Source organism: Jaculus jaculus, chromosome X, assembly GCF_020740685.1.
Source record: "Jaculus jaculus isolate mJacJac1 chromosome X, mJacJac1.mat.Y.cur, whole genome shotgun sequence".
NCBI classification, from domain to species: domain Eukaryota; kingdom Metazoa; phylum Chordata; class Mammalia; order Rodentia; family Dipodidae; genus Jaculus; species Jaculus jaculus.
In genome coordinates, this window is record NC_059125.1 from 16,115,797 (window position 1) to 16,137,700 (window position 21,904).

General features: G+C 41.9%; 2 protein-coding genes across 2 annotated transcripts; both read left to right on the top strand.

Moving 5' to 3' along the window:
• Window positions 1–3,731: 3,731 nt before the first annotated feature.
• On the top strand, window positions 3,732–5,579 carry LOC101605056 (DDB1- and CUL4-associated factor 8-like). Its single transcript, XM_045140484.1, has one exon. It carries the CDS (start codon window positions 3,732–3,734, stop codon window positions 5,577–5,579), a length of 1,848 nt encoding a protein of 615 aa, XP_044996419.1.
• Window positions 5,580–10,201: 4,622 nt separating this feature from the next.
• Window positions 10,202–12,046, top strand: LOC123456650 (DDB1- and CUL4-associated factor 8-like). Its single transcript, XM_045140485.1, has one exon. It carries the CDS (start codon window positions 10,202–10,204, stop codon window positions 12,044–12,046), a length of 1,845 nt encoding a protein of 614 aa, XP_044996420.1.
• The last annotated feature ends 9,858 nt before the right edge of the window (window positions 12,047–21,904 follow it).

A 21,904-nucleotide genomic window follows, 5' to 3' on the forward strand; every position in this document is an offset into this window, starting at 1 on the left:
AACCTTGATTAAACTGAAGGACTTAATTAGTCCCTTTCTCACTAAGGAAGTCAGACAGATATAAGAAATGAAAATACATGAGACAATGTTAATTTTTTTTTTTTTAACTAGGGTCTCACCCTAGCTCAGATTGACCTAGAATTCACTATGTCATCTCAGGGTGGCCTGGAAATCACAGTGACCCTTTAATGTCTGCACCTCAAGTGCTGGGATTAAGACATGAGCCACCTTGACTAGCTTGAGGCAATGTAAATTTGCGTTCAATTAAATAATGAATAAAGTCGGGTGTTTTGATTTTTTTTTATTTTTTATTTTTTATTTATTTGAGAGCGACAGACACAAAGAGAAAGGCAGATAGAGGGAGAGAGAGAAAGAATGGGCGCACCAGGGCTTCCAGCCTCTGCAAACGAACTCCAGATACGTGCACCCCCTTGTACATCTGGCTAACGTGGGACTTGGGGAAGTGAGCCTCGAACCGGGGTCCTTAGGCTTCACAGGCAAGCACTTAACCACTAAGCCATCTCTCCAGCCCAAAGTAGGGTGTTTTGGTGCTTGCCTTTAATCCCAACACTTGGGAGACTGAAGTAGGAGGATCACTGTGAGTTCAAGGATACCCTGAGACTACATAGTGAATTCCAGGTCAGCCTGGGTAGAGTGAGAGCCTACCTCGAAAAACCAAAATAATAATAATGATAATAATAATAATAATAATATTTCAATAGCAGTATACCTTTTGTAATACTGAGACCTAAGAAGAATGCACATATACAATTTTAACTGAAAAGCAACTAACTGGGCATCCTGTTATTTTGTCCATAAAACTTTGTAACAATTTTGTCATATTAAAATTCTCAAGGTTTCCCACAAACTGAGTTGCTTAAAATATTCCATCATAGGGGCTGATGAGATTGCTTAGTGGTTAAGGTGCTTGTTTATAAGGCCAAAGGACCCAGGTTCAATTCCCAAGCATCCACATAACACCAGATGCACAAGGTGGAACATGTGTGTGATTACAGTGTCTGAAGGTCCCGGCATACCCATTCTCTCTCCATCTGCCTCATTTTTTTCTCTCTCTCTCAAATACAAAATAAAATACTCAACAGTGGATGGTGAGGAAGTCATGAAGCCCCACTGCTCACTGAGGAGAAGAGATATTTCTTTTATATTTTTATTTTTATTTTTCAGCAACAGAGAGAGAGAAAATGGATGCTCCAGGGCCTCTAAACACTACAAATGAACTGCAGATGCATGCATCACCTTGTGCGTCTACTATTTTGTTGTAAACATGTTATTAGGTAAGGAAATACAGATCAACCCCACAAATACATGAATTATATCCTTCTTTCCAGACTTGTTGAAAAATAAAAGAAGGATGTCAAGAAAGGTCCTATAGACTGACAGTGGCCATCCCTTGATAATATTTTCTGTAATGATCATTATGTCTGCTACTAAGGGAACAAGTAGAGAAATGTTCCTTATTGCCAGGCTCTGCCGGCGGACAGGTAATGCCGAGGAAGGACCAGGCCTGCTGGTTCCTCCCAAGGGGTGGAAGAAGAGGGTAGACGTCAGATGACCCAGAATCTCTCCTAGTTACTGGAGAAAAACCACACTGAGTCCGGAGTCTTGTGGAAGCAGGGACTCACAGGAACTCTCTTTATTGTTAAAAGCAGTTGCCTATATCATGTTGGGGACGAAGATGGGGATTTTAGGATGGGGGAAAGAGGTAAGGGCCAATAGTAAACTGTGACTATTGAAATGATAATTCCAACTCCTTCGTGAAAGTGGCAGGCAAGAAAATATTAGGCATCTTGCTGACTCATAGCTGGCCAGAGACAGGTCACCAAACTTTAGGTATGCTCATGAAGTTCCACTAGGCCTCATGCCTGGGCCTTTCGGGGCCCAACACCTGATGAGATTAGACTTGACAATACCATCACCAAAGTTTCTGTTGGCTGAAATTCAAACCTAAAGACTAGTGTGTAAGTACCTAGAGGCCTGAAGAAACCCCTGGTTGCCTGCTGTCAAGAAAGAGCATTAAAAGATAAAAAATAAATATTAAAAAAAAGAACTCTATCCGGGCATGGTGGCACAGGACTTTAATCTCAGCACTGGGGAGGCAGATGTAGGAGGACCACTGTGAGTCTGAGCCCACCCTGAGACTACATAGTGAATTCCAGGTTAGACTGGAAGGTAGGGAGAATAGGCATGCCAGAGCCTCCAGATACTGCAAACCAACTCCAGATGCGTGAGCTCACTTGTGGATCTGGCTTACGTGGGATCTGGGGAGTCAAACTTGGGTCCATTGGCTTGGCAGGCAAGCGCCTTATGGATAAGCCATATCTCCAGCTTTTTTTTCTCTCTCTCTAATATAAAATAAAATATTCAACAATGGACAGTGAGGGTCTCATGAAGCCCCACTGCTCCCTGAGGAACTACTGGCAAAGTTGTTGACTGTGGAGGATGGGTACATGCTTTGTTCAATATCATACTTACAGATAAAATACACATGCTTTAGTAAATAACCTCTGTCCATGCAAGAAACACTATTTAAACTGAGTGGATCACAAAACAAGTCATCAAAGTATGAAGTGTACTTAGAATAAAACATTCAGCAGGAGTGAGAAAGAGAAGGTAATACAAGAGAGTAATGGAGATGAATATGTTCATTACATTATATAAATGTATGAGATAGTTAAATTTTCATATTCAAAAAGATATTTTTATATTTATTTATTTATCTATTTACTTGAGAGCAGCAGGCGAGAGAGAGAGAGGAGAGAGAGGGAAGGAGGGAGGGAGGGAGAGAATGGGCACACCAGGGCCTCCAACCACTGCAAACGAACTGCAGACGCATGTGCCACCTTGTGCATTTGGCTTACATGGGTCCTGGAGAATTAACTTCTGAACAGGGGTCCTTAGAATTTACAAGCAAGCATTTAAATGCTAAGCCATCTCTCAAGCCCTCTTTTATGTATTTTACTTATTTATTTTCAAGAAGAAATGGAGAGAGTATGGGTGATCCAGAGGCCCCTTCAAAGACAAACAAACTATAGACACAGTACTATTTTGTGCATCTGGCTTTCCATAGGTACTGGGGAACAGAATCGGTGCTGTCAGGCTTTAAATCAAGCACGTTTAACCACTGAGCGAACTCCCCAGCCTTAGAAAGATATGTCTTGTGAGTTACTCTAAGTCACTACTTGTGGGGTTCTAACATTCCATTGTTCTAGCCTATACTATAATCACATAGTACACATTTACTGTAACCAGAGCATTTAGAGGCTTATGAAAATGATTTTGCATAATGAGGATCATTCTCTGTTGTTATTTCTCCAATAAGAATGTTTCCCAAGGTGTAGCAAGTTTCAGGCTTCAAAAGTATACCGCATGCAGCAGTCCCACAGTTGTGGAGGTGGAGCAAAGGCAAGGGTGAGGGCAGTGAAGAAAATCTCCAAATATCGCGAGATTAGATGAGACTAAGCTTTGGAACTTCATTGGCTGCCGTACTATACTTTTAAAAGAAGGCATCAGCAAGGGTGTTTCCGGTTCCCCTTTGACCTAGCACCTTGTAGTTGCCGTTGCCGTTGCCGTTGTTGCCGTTGCCGTTGCGGTTGCCGTTGGTTGGCTGCTTGGTAGTGTGTCTTCCTTGAAGGTGGGACAGCTTTGTTCTCTGAATTCCTAGGGGTTTTCAATTTCCCCAAATTAACCAGATATTACTGAGGCCGTTCAAAATGGCAGACAAGGAGGCTAGTGCAAATAGGGCACCAAAACTTGCGAGCCTACACCTCTCTGAGGAGACACATGGCGCTGAGGAGAGAGATGGCGCTGACTTGGGGAGTGACTTGTCCTTTGACATCGAAATTGAGATCACAGAACTGGGTCTGATGGCAACTGGAGATGGTGCTGGTACTGGAGATAGCCATGCGCTTAGCCATGGCAGTACAGAATTTCAAGGTTCAGGCCCAGGAGATGGTGGTGAATGTAGTGATGGTGATGGGGCTGGTGCCGATGACAGTGATGGAGGCCAAACGCATCTTACCGGCCTGGAGAACTTGGCCTCTGCTGAAAGCAACGTAGTCAAAATGGTCTACTATGACATACAGGAAGAACATGAGGTGGAGTTCATGGAGGAAAATAGTGATGAAGAAGAAGAGCCTGAGGTATGTGTCCAGCCCATCGGGACCATCGGCGGGCACAATATGTTTAATTACACCAGGTCACTAGAGGAGTGGCTAGCCTCGGAGACATCTGCTCTCCCGAGGCCTCGCTGGAAAGTCATTTCTGGGCTGCGGGACAGGCAATTGGGATCAAGTCCTCGCTTTGTGTACGACGCCTGTGGGGCAAGAGCCTTTGTCCAGCGCTTCTGCCTCCAGTATTCTCTTGAAGGCCATGTACAACGTGTGAACACTGTGCACTTTAACCAGCGTGGGACCCTCCTGGCCAGTGGCAGTGATGACGTGCATGTGATTGTGTGGGACTGGGTACATAGGAAGCCATTACTGAACTTTCCTAGTGGCCACCAAAGTGATGTCCTGCAGGCTAAGTTTCTTCCTAATTGTGATGATTCTACGTTGGTCCTGTGTGGCAGTGATGGGCAGGTACGGGTGGCACACCTGTGCGCAGTGCCTTCCACCATTACTGAGCATTTGGTGAGGCATAGGGGAGCATCTCACAAGTGTGCTCTTGAGCCAGACTCTCCTTTTAAGTTCCTCACGTGTGGTGAAGATGGTGTTGTGTTCAACATTGACCTCCGACAAAGACCGCCAGCTTCAAAATTACTGGTAGCCAAAGAAAATAATACAAAAGTGGGACTGTATACAATCTATATGAATCCTGCTAAGATCTACCAGTTTGCAGTGGGTGGAGAAGACCAGTATGTAAGGATTTACGACCAGAGGAAATTTGATAACAGAGAGAACAATGGAGTGCTCAAGAAGTTCTGTCCTCATCACTTGGTCCACAGAGAATACCCACCATACATCACCTGCCTTGTGTACAGTCACGATGGCACAGAGCTCCTAGCCAGCTATAATGATGACGACATCTACCTCTTCAATTCCTCAGATGGTGGTGGAGCTAAGTACCTTAAGAGATACAAGGGACACAGAAATTATGCCACAGTGAAAGGTGTCAATTTCTACGGCCCCAGAAGTGAATTTGTGGCAAGTGGTAGTGACTGTGGACACATATATATATGGGAAAAATCGTCCTGCCAGATTGTTCAATTCTTGGAGGCGGATGAGGGAGGAACCATAAACTCTATTGATCCTCATCCTAACCTACCTGTGATGGCAAGCAGTGGCCTCGATCATGAAGTAAAGATCTGGGCACCCACAGCTGAAGCTCCAACTAAGCTTGCTGGGATATGGGATTTCCTTCAGAGTAACAGGTGGAAGCAAGATGACTTTACCATGCAGTGTACTCCACTGTACAACAGCCAAATTTTTTGGCCCTCCACAGATCACATGACCCAGCCTTCCTGGCAGCCTTGGAATACTCCTACATTTGGTGACAATGATGTGAACTTAGATTTCACAGATTCTTCTAGAAGCTCTGAAGAGGACGAAATCCAAGAGTGAACTCACTCCATGTCACTTTAAAGGCCCAGTGTCTTCTAAAGCAGAGTACCACGTCAACAGATTGGACTTTAAAAAGCAATTAGGTCAACTTTTTTCCCTTTGACTTCTGTTATCTTATGGAAACTATGATTCGTTTATCTCATTGCTATATGCCTTCTTTCCACTTTTCTTCCTCTCTCATTCCTTGTCTCTTGGTTTCTATACTCCGTATACTTATGTAAAGTTAAAAGTAAAATGTGTCTTTTTTTCCTTCGTTATCTTTCATTGAGAGTTTCCTAATTCTGGTTAAAAATTGACCATTTTTTAAAATAACTACTGATTTTTCATACTAAAAATTGTCAGTTTTGAAATCTTTAATAATTTTAATTCTAAATGTTGCTTCTCAGTTGACATACAAGCTTCAGAATATCAGTCTTGAAATATTCAATAATCTTTACTTTTGTGTATGTGTGTGTATTTCTCTTGCTGCTGCAACCCTTGAATTGCATCCTGCTACATGTAAGTGCTAGAGAGTTGAACCAGGGCCAGTGGGCTTTGCCACCAGGTGCCTTTTACTGCTGAGCACTTTCCCTTGCCCAGATAACTTCAGTAACTTTATTTCTGAATGTTAAGTATTTCAGTTGGCGTTTATAAGTTTCAGAATGTCCGTTTTAAAATGTTCAATAATTTCTTTAAATTTATCTTTGCATGTGTTGGTGGGGCATGCCCATGCCATAGCGTGCATGTGGAATTCAGAGGACAACTCCAAGGAGTCTGGGCTTCATCTTCTGAGACAGGATCTCTTCCCTGGCCAACTGCTGTGAGCTTTGGATTGCATCCCGCTTTATGCAGGCGCTGGGGAATTAACCAGGGTTGAGGGGCTTTGTAACCAAGTCTCCTTAACTTCTGAGCCATTTCTCCAGCCCAGAAATCTTTAGTACTTTTAATTCTCACTGTTAGATTTTTCAGTTGATGTAAAAATTTTGGAAATGTTTGGGCTCTAGAAATAAATCAAAATAAACCGTGATTTTTCTTTGCATCTTTTTCTCACTGTTATTTTTTCTCCCACAGGTAAAGAAAAAAGGAGTAAACAGTTTATACCCCAATTAAGTAATTCACCTATTTGAATAAATAATTTGGGTTTATTCACACTTTGTGAATTTATGTTAATAGTATGGAATTATTGAGCACATTAAAGCTGGTAAGACATTAAATTTAACCACAATATTATTTACTTTGCCACTTCAATATTTTTGAAGTGTTGTGGATGGAATAATGTCACCACCATACAGGAAGTCTCCCTGTATATGTAAATTGCCATTCAAGAATTCCTCATAGTTGAAAATGTGCATTTTAGTTACTTAGGAAATAATATTTCAATAAATGGTGGTTTATATACAACCACATATTACACCAGTAGAAAATGTTTCAGGTATTTATTCAGTGCTTATGATTCTCTGCAATGGCTTAAAAGAGGTTAATTTGCTTTAAATTTCTTAGTCTCATTTAATGCAAATTTAAGGCCACATTACTATTTTGTTTTAAACATGTTATTATATAAGGAAATGCAGATCATCCCCCCCTCAAATCCATGAATTATTTCTTCTTTTCCGACATGTTAAAAAATAAAGAAGGATATCATGAAAGGTCCTATAGATTGACAGTGGCTATCCCTTGATAATATTTTCTGAAATGGTTCATTATGTCTGCTATTAAGGGAACAAGTAGAGAAATGTTCCTGATGAGATTATACTTGACAATACCATCATCAAAGTTTTTCTTCCCTGAAATTCAAAGCTAAAGATAAGGGTATAGGTACCTAGAGATCTGAAGAAACCCCTGCTTGTCTGCTGTCAATAAAGAGCATTAAAAGATTAGCATTAAAAGATTGAAAAACTCTAGCCAGGCGTGGTGGCACACGCCTTTAATTCCAGCATTAGGGCGGCAGATGTAGGAGGAGCACTGTGAGTTTGAGGCCACCCTGAGACTACATAGTGAATTGAAGTTCAGCCTGAGGTAGAATGGGAGCGTAGGTAGCTCAAAAAACAAAACAACAAGACACACACACATACAAACCGGGCATGGTGGCACACGCCTTTAATCCCAGCACTCAGGAGGCAGAGGTAGGAGGATCACTGTGAATTTGAGGCCACCCTGAGACTCCATAGTGAATTCCAGGTCAGCCTGAGCTAGAGTGAGACCCTACTTTGAAAAAGAAAAAAAAAAAAAAACACGAAAAAAAGATTTCAGTATCAGGATGCTTATTGTAATACCTAGATTTAAGAGGAGTGCACATACATAATTTAACTAAGAAGCAGCTAACTAGGCTTCTTTTTATTTTGTCCAGAAACTTTATACCAATTTTGTCAGATTAAAATTGTCATGGCTTCCCACAAACTGTTTGAGTTGCTTAAAATTCTCTCTCATGGAGGCTTAGAGGCTAAGCCCTTGCCTGTGAAGCCTAAGGACCCCAGTACAAGATTCGGTTCTCCAGGACCCATGTTAGGTAGATGCAGAAGGGGGTGCACGCTTCTGAAGTGCCTTTGCAGTGGATGGAGGCCCTGGCACGCCCATTCTCTCTATTTCGCCTATCTGCCTCTTTGTCTGTTGCTGTCAAATGAATAAATGTAAACAAAAAATTATAAAAAAGTATTCCATAATGAGGGCTAGTGAGATGGCTTAGTGTTTAAAGTGCTTGCTTGTAAAGCCAAAGGACCCATGTTTAATTTCCCAGGAGCCACATAACACCAGATGCACAGGGTTGAACATGCGTCTAGGCTATGATTGCAGCATCTGAACGTCCTGCAATTCCATTTTCTCTCTTTCTGCCTCATTTTCTGTTTTTGTTTTTTTTTTTAAATATATTTATTTGAAAGAGAGAGAGAGACATACAGACATAGGCCGGTAGAGAGACAGGGAAAGAGAATGGGTGCACCAAAGCCTCCAGCCACTGCAAAAGAACTCCAGATGCGTGCACCGCCTTGTGCATCTTGCTTATGTGGGTTCTGGGAAGTTGAACCTGGGTCCTTTGGCTTAGCAGGCAAGTGCCTTAACCACTAGACCATCTCTCCTATGTCTTTTTTTCCTCTCTCTCAAATATAAAATAAAATATTCAACCTTGGACTGCGAGGGGCTCATAAAGCCCCACTGCTCCCTGAGGAACTAATGGCACAATTCATGATTGTTGAGGATTGGTACTTGCTTTGTTGAATATCATACTTAATGTTTAGATAGACATGTACACATGCTTTAGTATATAACCTCTACCTATTCAAGAAATCCTAGTTAAACTGAGTGGGTCACAAACAAGTCATAAAAGTAGGAAGTGTACTTGATGAGAATAAATCATTTAGCAGTAGTGGGAGAGTTAAGGTAATAAAAGAGAGTAAAGGAGATGAATATGTTCGTTACATTATATACATGTATGAAATACTGAAATTTTAATTTTCAAAAAGATATTTCTTTTTATATTTATTTATTTATTTGAGTACAGCAGTAAAAGACAGAGAAAGAGAGAGAGAGAAAATTGGGCGCAGGACCTCCAAGAACTGCAAATGAACTGCAGACGCATGTGCCACTTTGTGCATCTGGCTTACATGGTTCCTGGGGAATTGATCCTTTAACTGGGGTCCTTAGGCTTCACAGGCAAGCGCTTAACTGCTAAGCCATCACTCCAGCCCTCTTTTACCTATGAGAGTATGGGTTAGCAAGGGCCCCTACCACTGCAAACAAACTCCAGACACATGTGATAATTTGTGCATCTGGATTTACATGGGTACTGGGGAACCAAATCTGTGCTGTCCGGCTTTAAATCAAGCACGTTTAACCACTGAGCGAACTCTCCAGCCCTAGAAAGATATTTCTTGCGAGTTGCTCTAAGTCACTAGTTGTGGTTTTCTAACATTCCATTGCTCTTGCCTATATTATCATCACATACTTCGTATTTACTATAATCAGAGCATTTAGAGGCTTGTGAAAATGATTTTGCAAGAGTATCACTTTTATTTATTTATAATTTATTTGACAGTGACAGAGAGAGAGAAAGAGGCAGATAGATGAAGAGAGAGAATCGGTGCGCCAGGGCATCCAGCCACTGCAAACGAACTACAGACGCGTGCGCCCCCTTGTGCATCTGGCTAACGTGGGACCTGGGGAACCGAGCCTCGAACCAGGGTCCTTAGGCTTCACAAGCAAGCCCTTAACCCTAAGCCATCTCTCCAGCCCCGAGTATCACATTTTGCTGCTAGTTCTCCAATAAGAATAATTTCCAAGGTGTAGCAAGTTTCAGTCTTCGGAAGTATACCACAAACAGCTGTCCCATGGTTATGGAGGTGGAGCTCTAGGATTGGCAAAAAAAATCAAGGCCCGGGTGGGGGCAGGGAAGAAAATCCACAAATAACGCGAGATTAGATGAGACTAAACTTTCAAACCACATTGGCTGCCATACTATACTTTTAAAACAAGACATCAGCAAAGGTCGTTCCGGTTGGTTCTCCTTTCGACTAGCACGTTGTCCTTGCTGTTGCTCTTGGTCTGACGCTTGGTAGTGGGACTTCGTTGAAGGTGGGACTGATTTCTTCTCTGAATTTCTAGAGGTTTTCAATTTCCCCAATTTGAACCAGATATTACTGAGGCCCTTCAAAATGTCAGACGAGGAGACTAGTGCAAATAGGGCACCAAACTTTGCGAACCTAGACCACTCTGAAGAGAGAGATGGCGCCGACGTGGGGAGCGACATGTCCTTTGAAATTGAAATTGACGTCACAGAACTGGGCTTGATGGCAACTGGAGATGGTGCTGGTACTGGAGATAGCCATGCGCTTAGCCATGGCAGTACAGAATTTCAAGGTTCAGGCCCAGGAGATGGTGGTGAATGTAGTGATGGTGATGGAGCTGGTGCCGATGACAGAGATGGAGGCCAAATGCATCTTACCGGCCTGGAGAACTCGGCCTCTGCTGAAAGCAACGTAGTCAAAATGGCCTACTACGACATACAGGAAGAACATGAGGTGGAGTTCATGGAGGAAAATAGTGATGAAGAAGAAGAGCCTGAGGTATGTGTCCACCCCAATGGGGCCAGCAGTGTGCAAAATATATTTAAGGACACCAAGTCACTAGAGGAGTGGCTAGCCTCCGAGACATCTGCTCTCCCGAGGCCTCGCTGGAAAGTCATTTCTGGGCTGCGGGACAGGCAATTGGGATCAAGTCCTCGCTTCGTGTACGACGCCTGTGGGGCAAGAGCCTTTGTCCAGCGCTTCTGCCTCCAGTATTCTCTTGAAGGCCATACACGACGTGTGAACACTGTGCACTTTAACCAGCGTGGGACCCTCCTGGCCAGTGGCAGTGATGACGTGCATGTGATTGTGTGGGACTGGGTACATAGGAAGCCATTACTGAACTTTCCTAGTGGCCACCAAAGTGATGTCCTGCAGGCTAAGTTTCTTCCTAATTGTGATGATTCTACGTTGGTCCTGTGTGGCAGTGATGGGCAGGTACGGGTGGCACACCTGTGCGCAGTGCCTTCCACCATTACTGAGCATTTGGTGAGGCATAGGGGAGCATCTCACAAGTGTGCTCTTGAGCCAGACTCTCCTTTTAAGTTCCTCACGTGTGGTGAAGATGGTGTTGTGTTCAGCATCGACCTCCGACAAAGCCCGCCAGCTTCACAATTATTGGTGGCCAAAGAAAATGATACAAATGTGGGGCTGTATACAATCTATATGAATCCTGCTAAGATCTACCAGTTTGCAGTGGGTGGAGAAGACCAGTATGTAAGGATTTACGACCAGAGGAAAATTGATGACAGAGAGAACAATGGAGTGCTCAAGAAGTTCTGTCCTCATCACTTGGTCCACAGAGAATACCCACCATTCATCACCTGCCTTGTGTACAGTCACGATGGCACAGAGCTCCTAGCCAGCTATAATGATGACGACATCTACCTCTTCAATTCCTCTGATGATGATGGAGCTCAGTACCTTAAGAGATACAAGGGACACAGAAATTATGCCACAGTGAAAGGTGTCAATTTCTACGGCCCCAGAAGTGAATTTGTGGCAAGTGGTAGTGACTGTGGACACATATATATATGGGAAAAATCGTCCTGCCAGATTGTTCAATTCTTGGAGGCGGATGAGGGAGGAACCATAAACTCTATTGATCCTCATCCTAACCTACCTGTGATGGCAAGCAGTGGCCTCGATCATGAAGTAAAGATCTGGGCACCCACAGCTGAAGCTCCAACTAAGCTTGCTGGGATACGGGATTTCCTTCAGATCAACAGGTGGAAGCAAGATGACTTTACCATGCAGTGTACTCCACTGTACAACAGCCACATGTTTTGGCCCTCCACAGATCACATGACCCATCCTTTCTGGCTGCCTTGGAATAGTCCCACATTTCCTGCCAACAATGAGAGCACTGATTTTCCAGATTCTTCTAGCAGCTCTGAAGAGGAGAGGAAATCCAGGAGAAACCTCAGTCCATGACACCCTAAAGGCCCAGTGTCTTCTGAAGCAGAGCTCCCAGGTCAGTAGATTGGACTTTAAAATGCAACTTGATCATTTTTTTCCCCTTTGACTTCTATTTTCTTATAGAATCTGTGATTCTTTTATCTCATTGCTATATGCCTTCTTTCCAATTTCTTCCTCTCTTATGCTTTGTCTCTCCTGGTTTCTATACTCCCTATTCTTATGTAAAAATAAAACTAGAATATATCTTTTTCCCTTTATGATCTTTCAGTGAGAGTTTTCTAAATCTTGTTAAAAATTGTCCATTTGGGACTGGAGAGATGGCTTAGTGGTTAACCGCTTGCCTGTGAAGCCTAAGGACCCCAGCTTGAGGCTCGATTCCCCAGGATCCACGTTAGCCAGATGCACAAGGGGGTGCATGCATCTGGAGTTTGTTTGCAGTGGCTGGAGGCCCTGGCTCGCCCATTCGCTCTCTATATATATGCCTCTTTCTCTCTCTTGTCTGTCGCTCTAAAATTAATAAATAAAAATAAAAACAAAAATTTTTAAAAATTGCCCATTTGGGCTGGAGAGATGGCTAAGTGGTTAAGTGCTTGTATGTGAAGCCTAAGGACCATGGTAGGAGGCTCGATTCACTAGGATCCACGTTAGCCAGATGCACAATGGGGCACATGCATCTGGAGTTAGTTTCCAGTGCTGGTAGGCCTACCATGCCCCTTCTTTTTCCATCTTCCTCTCTCTCTCTCTCCTCTCTCTCTGTCTCTGCATCTTTCTCTCTCTGTCACTCTCAAATAGATAAAAATAAACAAAAAAATTAAAAATTGACCCTTTAAAAAATAACTATTGATTTTTGATACTAAAAATTATCAGTTTTAAAATCTTCAGTAATTTTCATTCTGAGTGTTGTTTCTCAGTTGACATATAAACTTTAGAATATCAGTTCTGAAATCTTCAGTAATTTTTACTTGTGTGTGTGTGTGTGTGTGTGTATTTCTCTTGCTGCTGCAACCCTTGAATTGCATCCTGCTACATGTAAGTGCTAGAGAGTTGAACCAGGGCCAGTGGGCTTTGCCACCAGGTGCCTTTTACTGCTGAGCACTTTCCCTTGCCCAGATATCTTCAGTAACTTTAATTCTGAATGTTAAATATTTCAGTTGGCATTTAAAAGTTTCAGAATGTCAGTTTTGAAATGTTCAGTAATTTCTTTAAATTTATCTTTGCATGTGTTGGTGGGGCATGCCCATGCCATAGCGTGCATGTGGAATTCAGAGGACAACTCCAAGGAGTCTGGGCTTCATCTTCTGAGACAGGATCTCTTCCCTGGTCAACTGCTGTGAGCTTTGGATTGCATCCCGCTTTATGCAGGCGCTGGGGAATTAACCAGGGTTGAGGGGCTTTGTAACCAAGTCTCCTTAACTTCTGAGCCATTTCCCCAGCCCAGAAATCTTTAGTACTTTTAATTCTCACTGTTAGATTTTTCAGTTGATGTGAAAATTTTGGAAATGTTTGGGCTGTAGAAATAAATCAAAATAAACCGTGATTTTTCTTTGCATCTTTTTCTCTTTTTTTTTTCCTCCCACGGGTAAAGAAAAAAGAAGCAAACAGTTTATACCCCAATTAAGTAATTCACCTATTTGAATAAATAATTTGGGTTTATTCACACTTTGTGAATTTATGTTAATAGTATGGAATTATTTGAGCACATTAAAGCTGGTAAGACATTAAATTTAATCACAATATTATTCACTTTGCCACTTCAATTTTTTGAAGTGTCATGGATGGAACCATGTAACCACCATGCAGGAAGTCTCTCATTGTTAACTGTATGTAAATTGCCATTTAAGAATTCCTCATCATTGAAAATATGCATTTTAGTTACTTAATAAATAGTATTTCAATAAAGGGTGGTTTATATACAACCACATATTACACCAGTAGAAAATATTTCAGGTATTTATTCAGTGCTTAAAATTCTCTGCAATGTTTTAAAATAGTTTAATGTGCTTTAAATTTATGTTAAGTCTCATTTAACGCAATTTTAAGGTATTGAGTGGTAACATTACTATTTTGTTGTAAACATGTTATTAGGTAAGGAAATGCAGATCATCCCCCCACCAAATCCATGAATTATATCCTTCTTTTCAGACATTTTGAAAAATAAAAGAAGGGAGTCATGAAAGGTCCTATAAACTGACAGTGGCCATCCCTTGATAATATTTTCTGAAATGGTCGTTATGTCTGCTACTAAGGGAACAAGTAGAGAAATGTTTCTGATGAGATTAGACTGGACAATACCATCGCCAGTTTCTGTTCACTGAAATGCAAAGCTAAATACAAGTGTGTAGGTACCTAGAGGCCCGTAGAAACCCCTGCTTGTGTGCTGTCAAGAAAGAGCATTAAAAGATTAAAAAACTGTAGCTGGGTGTGGTGGCACAGGCCTTTAATTCCATCATGCGGGAGGCAGATATAGGTGGACCTCTGTGAATTTGAGGCCACCCTGAGACTACATAGTGAATTCCAGGTCATCCTGAGCTAGAGTGAGACCCTACCTCAAAAAAACTAAAAAAATAAAATAAAAAAATAAGAAGCCTAACTTTCATAATCAAGTAAGTTTCAGTACTCCACTTTCGATTAAAATAGGACATGAACCCGGGTGTGGTGGTGCATGTCTATTAGCATGCCTTTAATCCAGCACTTGGGAGGCAGAGGTAGGAGTATCTCCTTGAATATGAGGCCTCCCTGAGAGTACATAGTGAATTCTAGGTCAGCCTGGGCTAGAGTGAAGACCCTACCTCGGAAAACCAAAAAAATAGTAATAATAAAAAGAAAAAATAAATTAGGACATGGGAGAAAGAGGGTCATTAACTAGGATCTCATGCTCAGGGTGCCCTCTAAAACAGTGGTGGGATGTGTGCTCTCCATATGACAAAACTAGGACAGCAACCATCATTTAAGATGAAAAAATATTTTTATGTATTTATTAAAGATTTATTAGAAATAGAAGGTGAGAAAGAAAATGGAAGAGAGAGAGAGAATGGGCATGCCAGGACCTCTAGTCACTGCAAATGAACTCCGATGCATGCACTATCATGTGCATGTGGCATACATGGGATCTGGAGAATCAAACCTGGGTCCTTAGGCTTCATAGGCAAGTGCTTTAAGAACTGGGCCATCTCTCCAGCCCCATTTGAGATTTTAAATGACAGGGTCAGGAGAATGGCAAAAGTAGATTAATTAGTCAGTTCCTTCTCTATTTGCTGCTTTTAAACAGGTCTTTTACTGTGGGGAATTTTAGTCTATCAGCGTAACAATCAAAGACTGTTCAGGGCTCCCTGAGGGATATGAGACTACTATAGACAGCATTTGGTAAAAAGATTTGAGTGGTAGCTACTGGCTTCTTTTTTTATTCTCAATAAAAGCACGTATATTAGGTGCTGCTATATATGACTCATGTACATGGTTACTCAAACGCTGGTAGACACTTGTTTGTGTCAGGCAACTCCTGGGTTCACAATTCCCTAGCCAATCCTCTTTTAGTTGTTCTCTAAGATATTTTCATTTTATTTGCTTATTTGCAAGGACAGAGACAAAGAAAGAGTGGGCATGCCAGGGCCTCCTGCCACTGCAAAATCCACCTCAAGTGACACCTCCTCCAGCAGGCTGCTGGAGACTTCTATAGGAAGTTTAACCTTAATCAAAAATTCCCAAGACTATGAGGGATACACATTCACATTCAAATCACCACAGTAAGTAATGTTCTATTTTTTATGCATACCACATTTTCTTTTTCCACTTACCATTGGATACTTATATTGTTTCACATCACTGCTATTATAAATAATACCACAATAGACATGGCCAGTAGACATGGTACCTATATAATATGCTAATTTCATCTCTCTTGGATATATAGCTAGAAGTGGCATAGCTAGAGCATATGGTAGTTGTTTTAATGTGTGTGTTTGCATGTGTGGGTGCATGCCTGTGTGTGTATGGGTGAATATGTGTGCATACAAGTGCACTTGCACATGTGTGTGCATGTGTATGTGTGTGTCCAGTTCTTCAGGGATGCTTTCTCCATTTTCTGAGACAGTCTATCTCATTGACTTAGACCTTACCAGTTTGTCTGGAAATTCCAGGGACTCTTCTATCTCTGTTTCCCAAGCACCAACATTGAAAATACACACCACCATATCCCATTTTACATGGCCTCTGGGGATTGAATTCAGGTTTTCGTGCTTGTGAGGCAAATACTTTAGAAACTGAACTACCTCCCAAGACCTATTTTTAGTTTGGTATTTCTTTTGAGAAACTTCTATACTGTGCTCCATAATAGTTGTCCTAATTTGTATTTCACCAACAGATTATCCAATTTATCTTAATCTTGGCTAGGATTTTTGTTTTGTTTTGTTTTCCAAGGTAGGATCTTTTTTTTTTAATGCTTAGTATTTTTTTTTATTTTTTCATTTATTTTTATTTATTTGAGAGCAACAGAGAGAGAAAGAGGCAAATAGATAGAGAGAATGGTTGCACCAGGGCTTCCAGCCGCTGCAAACAAACTCCAGACATGTGCGCCCCCTTGGGAATCTGGCTAACGTGGGACCTGGGGAATCGAGCCTCAAACCGGGATCCTTAGGCTTCACAGGCAAGCATTCAACTGCTAAGCCATTTCTCCAGCCCCAACGTAGGATCTTATTATAGCCCAGACTAGCCTAAAAATCATTCTGTAGTCCTAGGCTGGCCTTGAACTCACAGTGATCCTCCTACTTCTACCTCCCAAGTGCTAGAATTGAAGGCGTTCACCACTACACCTGGCTCGTACTTTTATTTTTATAATAATTCAAATCGGGCTCAGAGTGTCTCATTGTAGTTTTTCGGCTGGCCAATGGTACTGAGCATGTTTGGTGTATGTATTGCCTATATGTACACACATATTTTCTTTTGAGAGTATTACAGTCAGGCTCGAACTGCTGGCAGAAATCACCTGACCAAGAGCAGCTTGTCGGGGGAAAAGGATTATTTTGGCTTTCAGACTTGAGGGGAAGCTCCATGATGGTAGGGGGAAACGATGGCATGAGCAGAGGGTGGACATCACCCCCTGGCCAACAGAAGGTGGACCATGGCAACCGGAAAATGTGCCAAAAACTGGCTATAATACCCATAAGCCCACCCTGAGAATGTGCAAAAAACTGGCTATAATACCCATAAGCCCACCCCCAACAATACACTGCCTCTAGGAGGCATAAATTCCCAAATATCCATCAACTGGGAACCTAGCATTCAGAATACCTAAGTTTATGGGGGACACTTGAATCAAACCACCACATTCCACCCCTGGCCCCCATAAACTGTTAACCATCCATGATGTAAAATGTAATGCATTCATCCAACTTTAAAAGTAGTCCCCATAGTTTTTATCAATTCCAGTGATGTTCATACATTTCCATAGTCCAAGATCTTTTAACTGAATCATAAGACCCCTCCCAAAAAAACACTCAAACACCCATAATGGTACAGAATAAACATTCACACTGTAAAAGATGGCATTGGGCATAGCAAAGAAATATTCAACCAATACAAAATTTAAAATAACCAGGGGAAACATCAAACTCTTTAACTCCAAATCTGATAATTCTAACCAGCAACAAGTCTCTGGTATTCCAATTCCACCCCTCCAGCTAGGCTACTCACAGTCCTGGAAAACTTCATGCAGGCATTCAGCAAACCAGCTTCACACTGCCCATGGCCATTTCCAACACAAGACCATGTTGCAAACTCAAAGACCCTCTCTTTCCTGAATTTCTTATACTCCACAATACCAGGTAGGGTGCAAATTTGTTGGGGGGGGGGGGGGGATAAAGCAGACTTTGAAGAACAGGATACTCCTTGAGCACTCAGTCCCCTCCACAAAACTGGATAATACGGAGGAAATGGATGAATTTCTGGATACATACCACCTACCAAAGCTAAACTCAGAGCAAGTTAATCTAAACAAACCTATCATAGTCATCGAGATTGAAAAGGTAATTTAAAAAACCTCCCCAAAAAGAAGAGTCCAGGACCAGATGGCTTCTCCACTGAATCTATCAAACTTTCACAGAAGAATTGAAACCAATTTTTCCTCAAAAGGTGTAATCTCTCAATTGAAGCTGAATTGTCAGCAGTTCACCCAGATTTTTTGTTGTTGTTGTTTCTGTGCCATATCCCTCTGCTCACAGCAGTTGATTTCTATGCAAAACAACCCTGCCTAACTTCTCAGGACATAAGCATAACAGCAAGCTTCACACAGACCGCCAGCCCAGTCCAAGCAAAGCTCTTTCTCACCCTCATAAACCAAACCTCACAGTCCATAGTTCTTAACTGTATTCAGGTCTTTCAACTCTAACCAGAATAGTCCATCAAGCTGTACTTACAGCACTGCAAAGCATATCTTTGGCCAAGATTTCAAATTCTTCCACATCCCTCTTGAAAATTAGCTTCAAAAGGTCAAAACCACACAGTAAGGTGTCTAGCAGCAACTCCACTCCTCGGTACCTCTTTACTGTTTCAGTCAGGTTCATGTTGCTGGTAGAAATCACCAAACCAAGAGCAGCCTGTGGGGGAAAAAAATAATTGGTTTATTTTTGGCTTACAGGCTCGAGGGGAAGCTCCACAATGGCAGGGGAAAACAATGACATGAACAGAGGGTGGACATCATACCCTGGCCCACATAAGGTGGGCAATAGCAACAGGAGAGTGTGCCAAGCACTAGTAAGGGGACACTGGCTGTAATACTCATAAGCCCGCCCCCAACAATACATTGCCTCCAGGAGGTGTTAATTCCCAAATCTCTGTCAGCTGAGAACCTAGCATTCAGAACATTTATGGGGAACACCTGAATCAAACCACTGTTCTGAGTACTTGGCTATTTTTTCATTGGATATAGCATAATATCTAACAGACTTTATATATTATGAATATTAATTCTTTGTTGATATTTCACATTATTCTTAAATCTTTTACCACTTTCACCCCTGCAAGTATTAATAGTTTGTCATTTTTATTCTAATTATCTTCAGCCTTCTACAGATTGGAGAATATGATATTATGCTAGACAAAAATGTTATGTCTACTCCTTTGAGTATTCTATTCATTGGCCTTTCATACATGAAAGAATATTTTCTTTCCTTCCATGCCCTGATCTGCCCTGTGCACCAAGTGGCTGAGCTCTACAAGTGTATAACCTTTACCAGTTACAAATCAGCTTGTGACTACATTCTCTGAATAAAGGGCAGTCACCGGCAAGGTGTCTGTAGATGAATAGAGGGGAGAATCCAGCCTATTTCTGCTACTTCTTTAGGCGTCAATGGTCTTCTGGGCCATGAGTGAATCTTCTGTGTGATTCTAATTTCCATCAATGATCCTTTTGTTTAAGACCTCACTGCCTCCAAGACATGCTCCAGTAGCACCAGAATCTGCTTCATCATGCACAATGAGATCGCCTCATGGTCTCAAGTTTTTGCTTCAGTTCTTAAAATACTTTATATACAACTTTAATTCTATCTAATGAACTACATAGACTAAATCTTTCTGGCCTCTGACTCAAACATAAATATTTTAAGAAGCTACATCTGGGGGTATGAGTCAACAGTTAAAGGCACTTGCTCTCAAAGCCTGCCAGCCTGGGTTTGATTCCCCAGTATCCACCTAAAGCTCAAACACACAATGTGGCACATGCATCTAGAGCTGGTTTTCAGTGGCAAGAATTCCTGGTGTTACCATCCTCTCCCTCTCTCTCCCTCTCTCTCTCTCTCTCTCTCTCTCTCTCTCTCTCTCTCTCTCCCTTTTCAAATAAATAAATAAAATATTAGTAAAATATTACATGTAAGGAATTAGGTCTGGAGAAATGGCTTAGTGGTTAAGGCAGTTGCCTGCAAAGCCAAAGGACACAGGTTCAATTCCCCAGGACCACCATAAGTCAGGTGGACAAGGGGGGTACACACATCTGGAGTTTATTTACAGTGGCTGGAGGCCCTGGCATGCCCAGTCTCTGTCTCATAACTGATTAAATCACAAGAATTATGGGAAGGAACAAAGGCAATAGAGAAAATGTTACTTAGCCCAAATCTGTCAATCAAACTATATGACTCAAATTACACCCCTAGCAACAGATCCGTCCTCCTCTAAAAATCCTGCAAAGAGAAACCACAGGCTACTTCCTGGTATCCTTGAAGTCTCTCTACTCAAGCCTGCTGCCCCTTTACTGTTGTTTTCCTCTTAATAAAGTGCCTTTGTGTTTAACTACTTGTGCGCAACTCTCTTCAATTCTTTCTGCAAGATGTGAACAAGCTGTTCATCAGACAAGACTGCCAGTAACACTAAGAACCTGCATTGAATAAAGGACAGGTTTCAATAAATGGTGTTGGGAAAACGGAATATACACATCCAAAAAAAAACTGTAGCTATATGTGTACCACTCACCAGTTATAAAATACAACTTGAAATGCATTTAAGATTTAAATGTGTGGCCTTAATCTATGAAATTACTATAAGAACACTGATGGGGGAATACTTCAGATTATTTTAAAGAAAAAGCAGCTTTGGGCACTGGTGTGATGGCTCAGAAGTTAAGTGTACTTCATGAGCCTAGAACCACCAGAGTTTGAATCTCCAGGTGCCATTTAAATGCCTGAGCATGTCCACATGAACCTGTAACTCCAGTCCCTCAGGGGAGCAGTGATCTAATAATTACTAGAGCCCCACAAGCTTCGGAATCAGTCAAGAGACTCCAGCTCAAAACAAGACCTGGGAAGAGTGATGGAGTGGGATATCCACCATTCCAATCCAGCCACTGTAGGCAAGTACATAGGTGAGTTGTCTCCATTGAAGGTATGGGGCACACGGGACACAGCACAAATTCCCCTGACATGTATGCACAACACACATGCCAGCCAACAAACAAAAAAAGATAGGTAGTTTTGGGACAAGATCCCAAGAACACATGAAATGAAATGAAAAGGAGACACATGAAATTACATTAAACTAAAATAATATTTTTTTTTTCAAGGTAGGCTTTTACTCTAGCCCCGGCTGACCTGGGATTCACTATGGAGTCTCAGGGTGGCCTCGAGCTATCAGCAATCCTCCTACCTCTGCCTCCCGAGTGCTGGGATTAAAGGCGTGTGCAACCACGCCTGGCCTAAAAGACTTCTTTATGTCAAAGCAAACATTCAATAGAGTGCAAAAAGCCTACGGAATGGAAGCAAATGTATAACATGTACATCTTATAAAGATATGCCCTTCATTTCAGCCCAGCCAGGCCAAGACAAGGGGAAACTCACCAGAAGCTGGAGGCTCAGGTGTAGTCAGACAGCCCAGAGAGCTTGCCCTCCCCTCGTAAACTATACCCTTATTGTAGGGGGCTTTATCTTCTCGTTCAGGTGAGCCAGAGAGACAACTGATTGCTATGGGTGAGAGGCTGTCTCAGGAATAGGCTAGCCATGACACCAAGTTCTGGGACTGAACCCATCTCAATGTCAGGATTAGACTTAAATTCTAGGAAACGGGACATGCTTCTCAGGAGGGGCTCAGATTGCTTGTGAAAAACAAATCTATGGAACTCCTTTAGGCAAGAGATAAGGAGAAGACAGCTTTCTTTCTAATCTTTAGCAAGCCCAAGGATATTCCTACTATTTATTTTCAAAGTCTTAGTCACCCTGTCACCTAATAAAGCTACCTGACTCCCTGTCATTTGTAGCCCATGTGGCTGCCACCATATTTTGTTTGGCAACTACAGGCCATCCTACCAATAAGCCTTTGGCTTTTGTGCAGAGAGGATTAAAAAAAATAAACTAGCATCTTAAAAGCTGCAGATTTCTCAGAGTTAGGGTTAAAAAG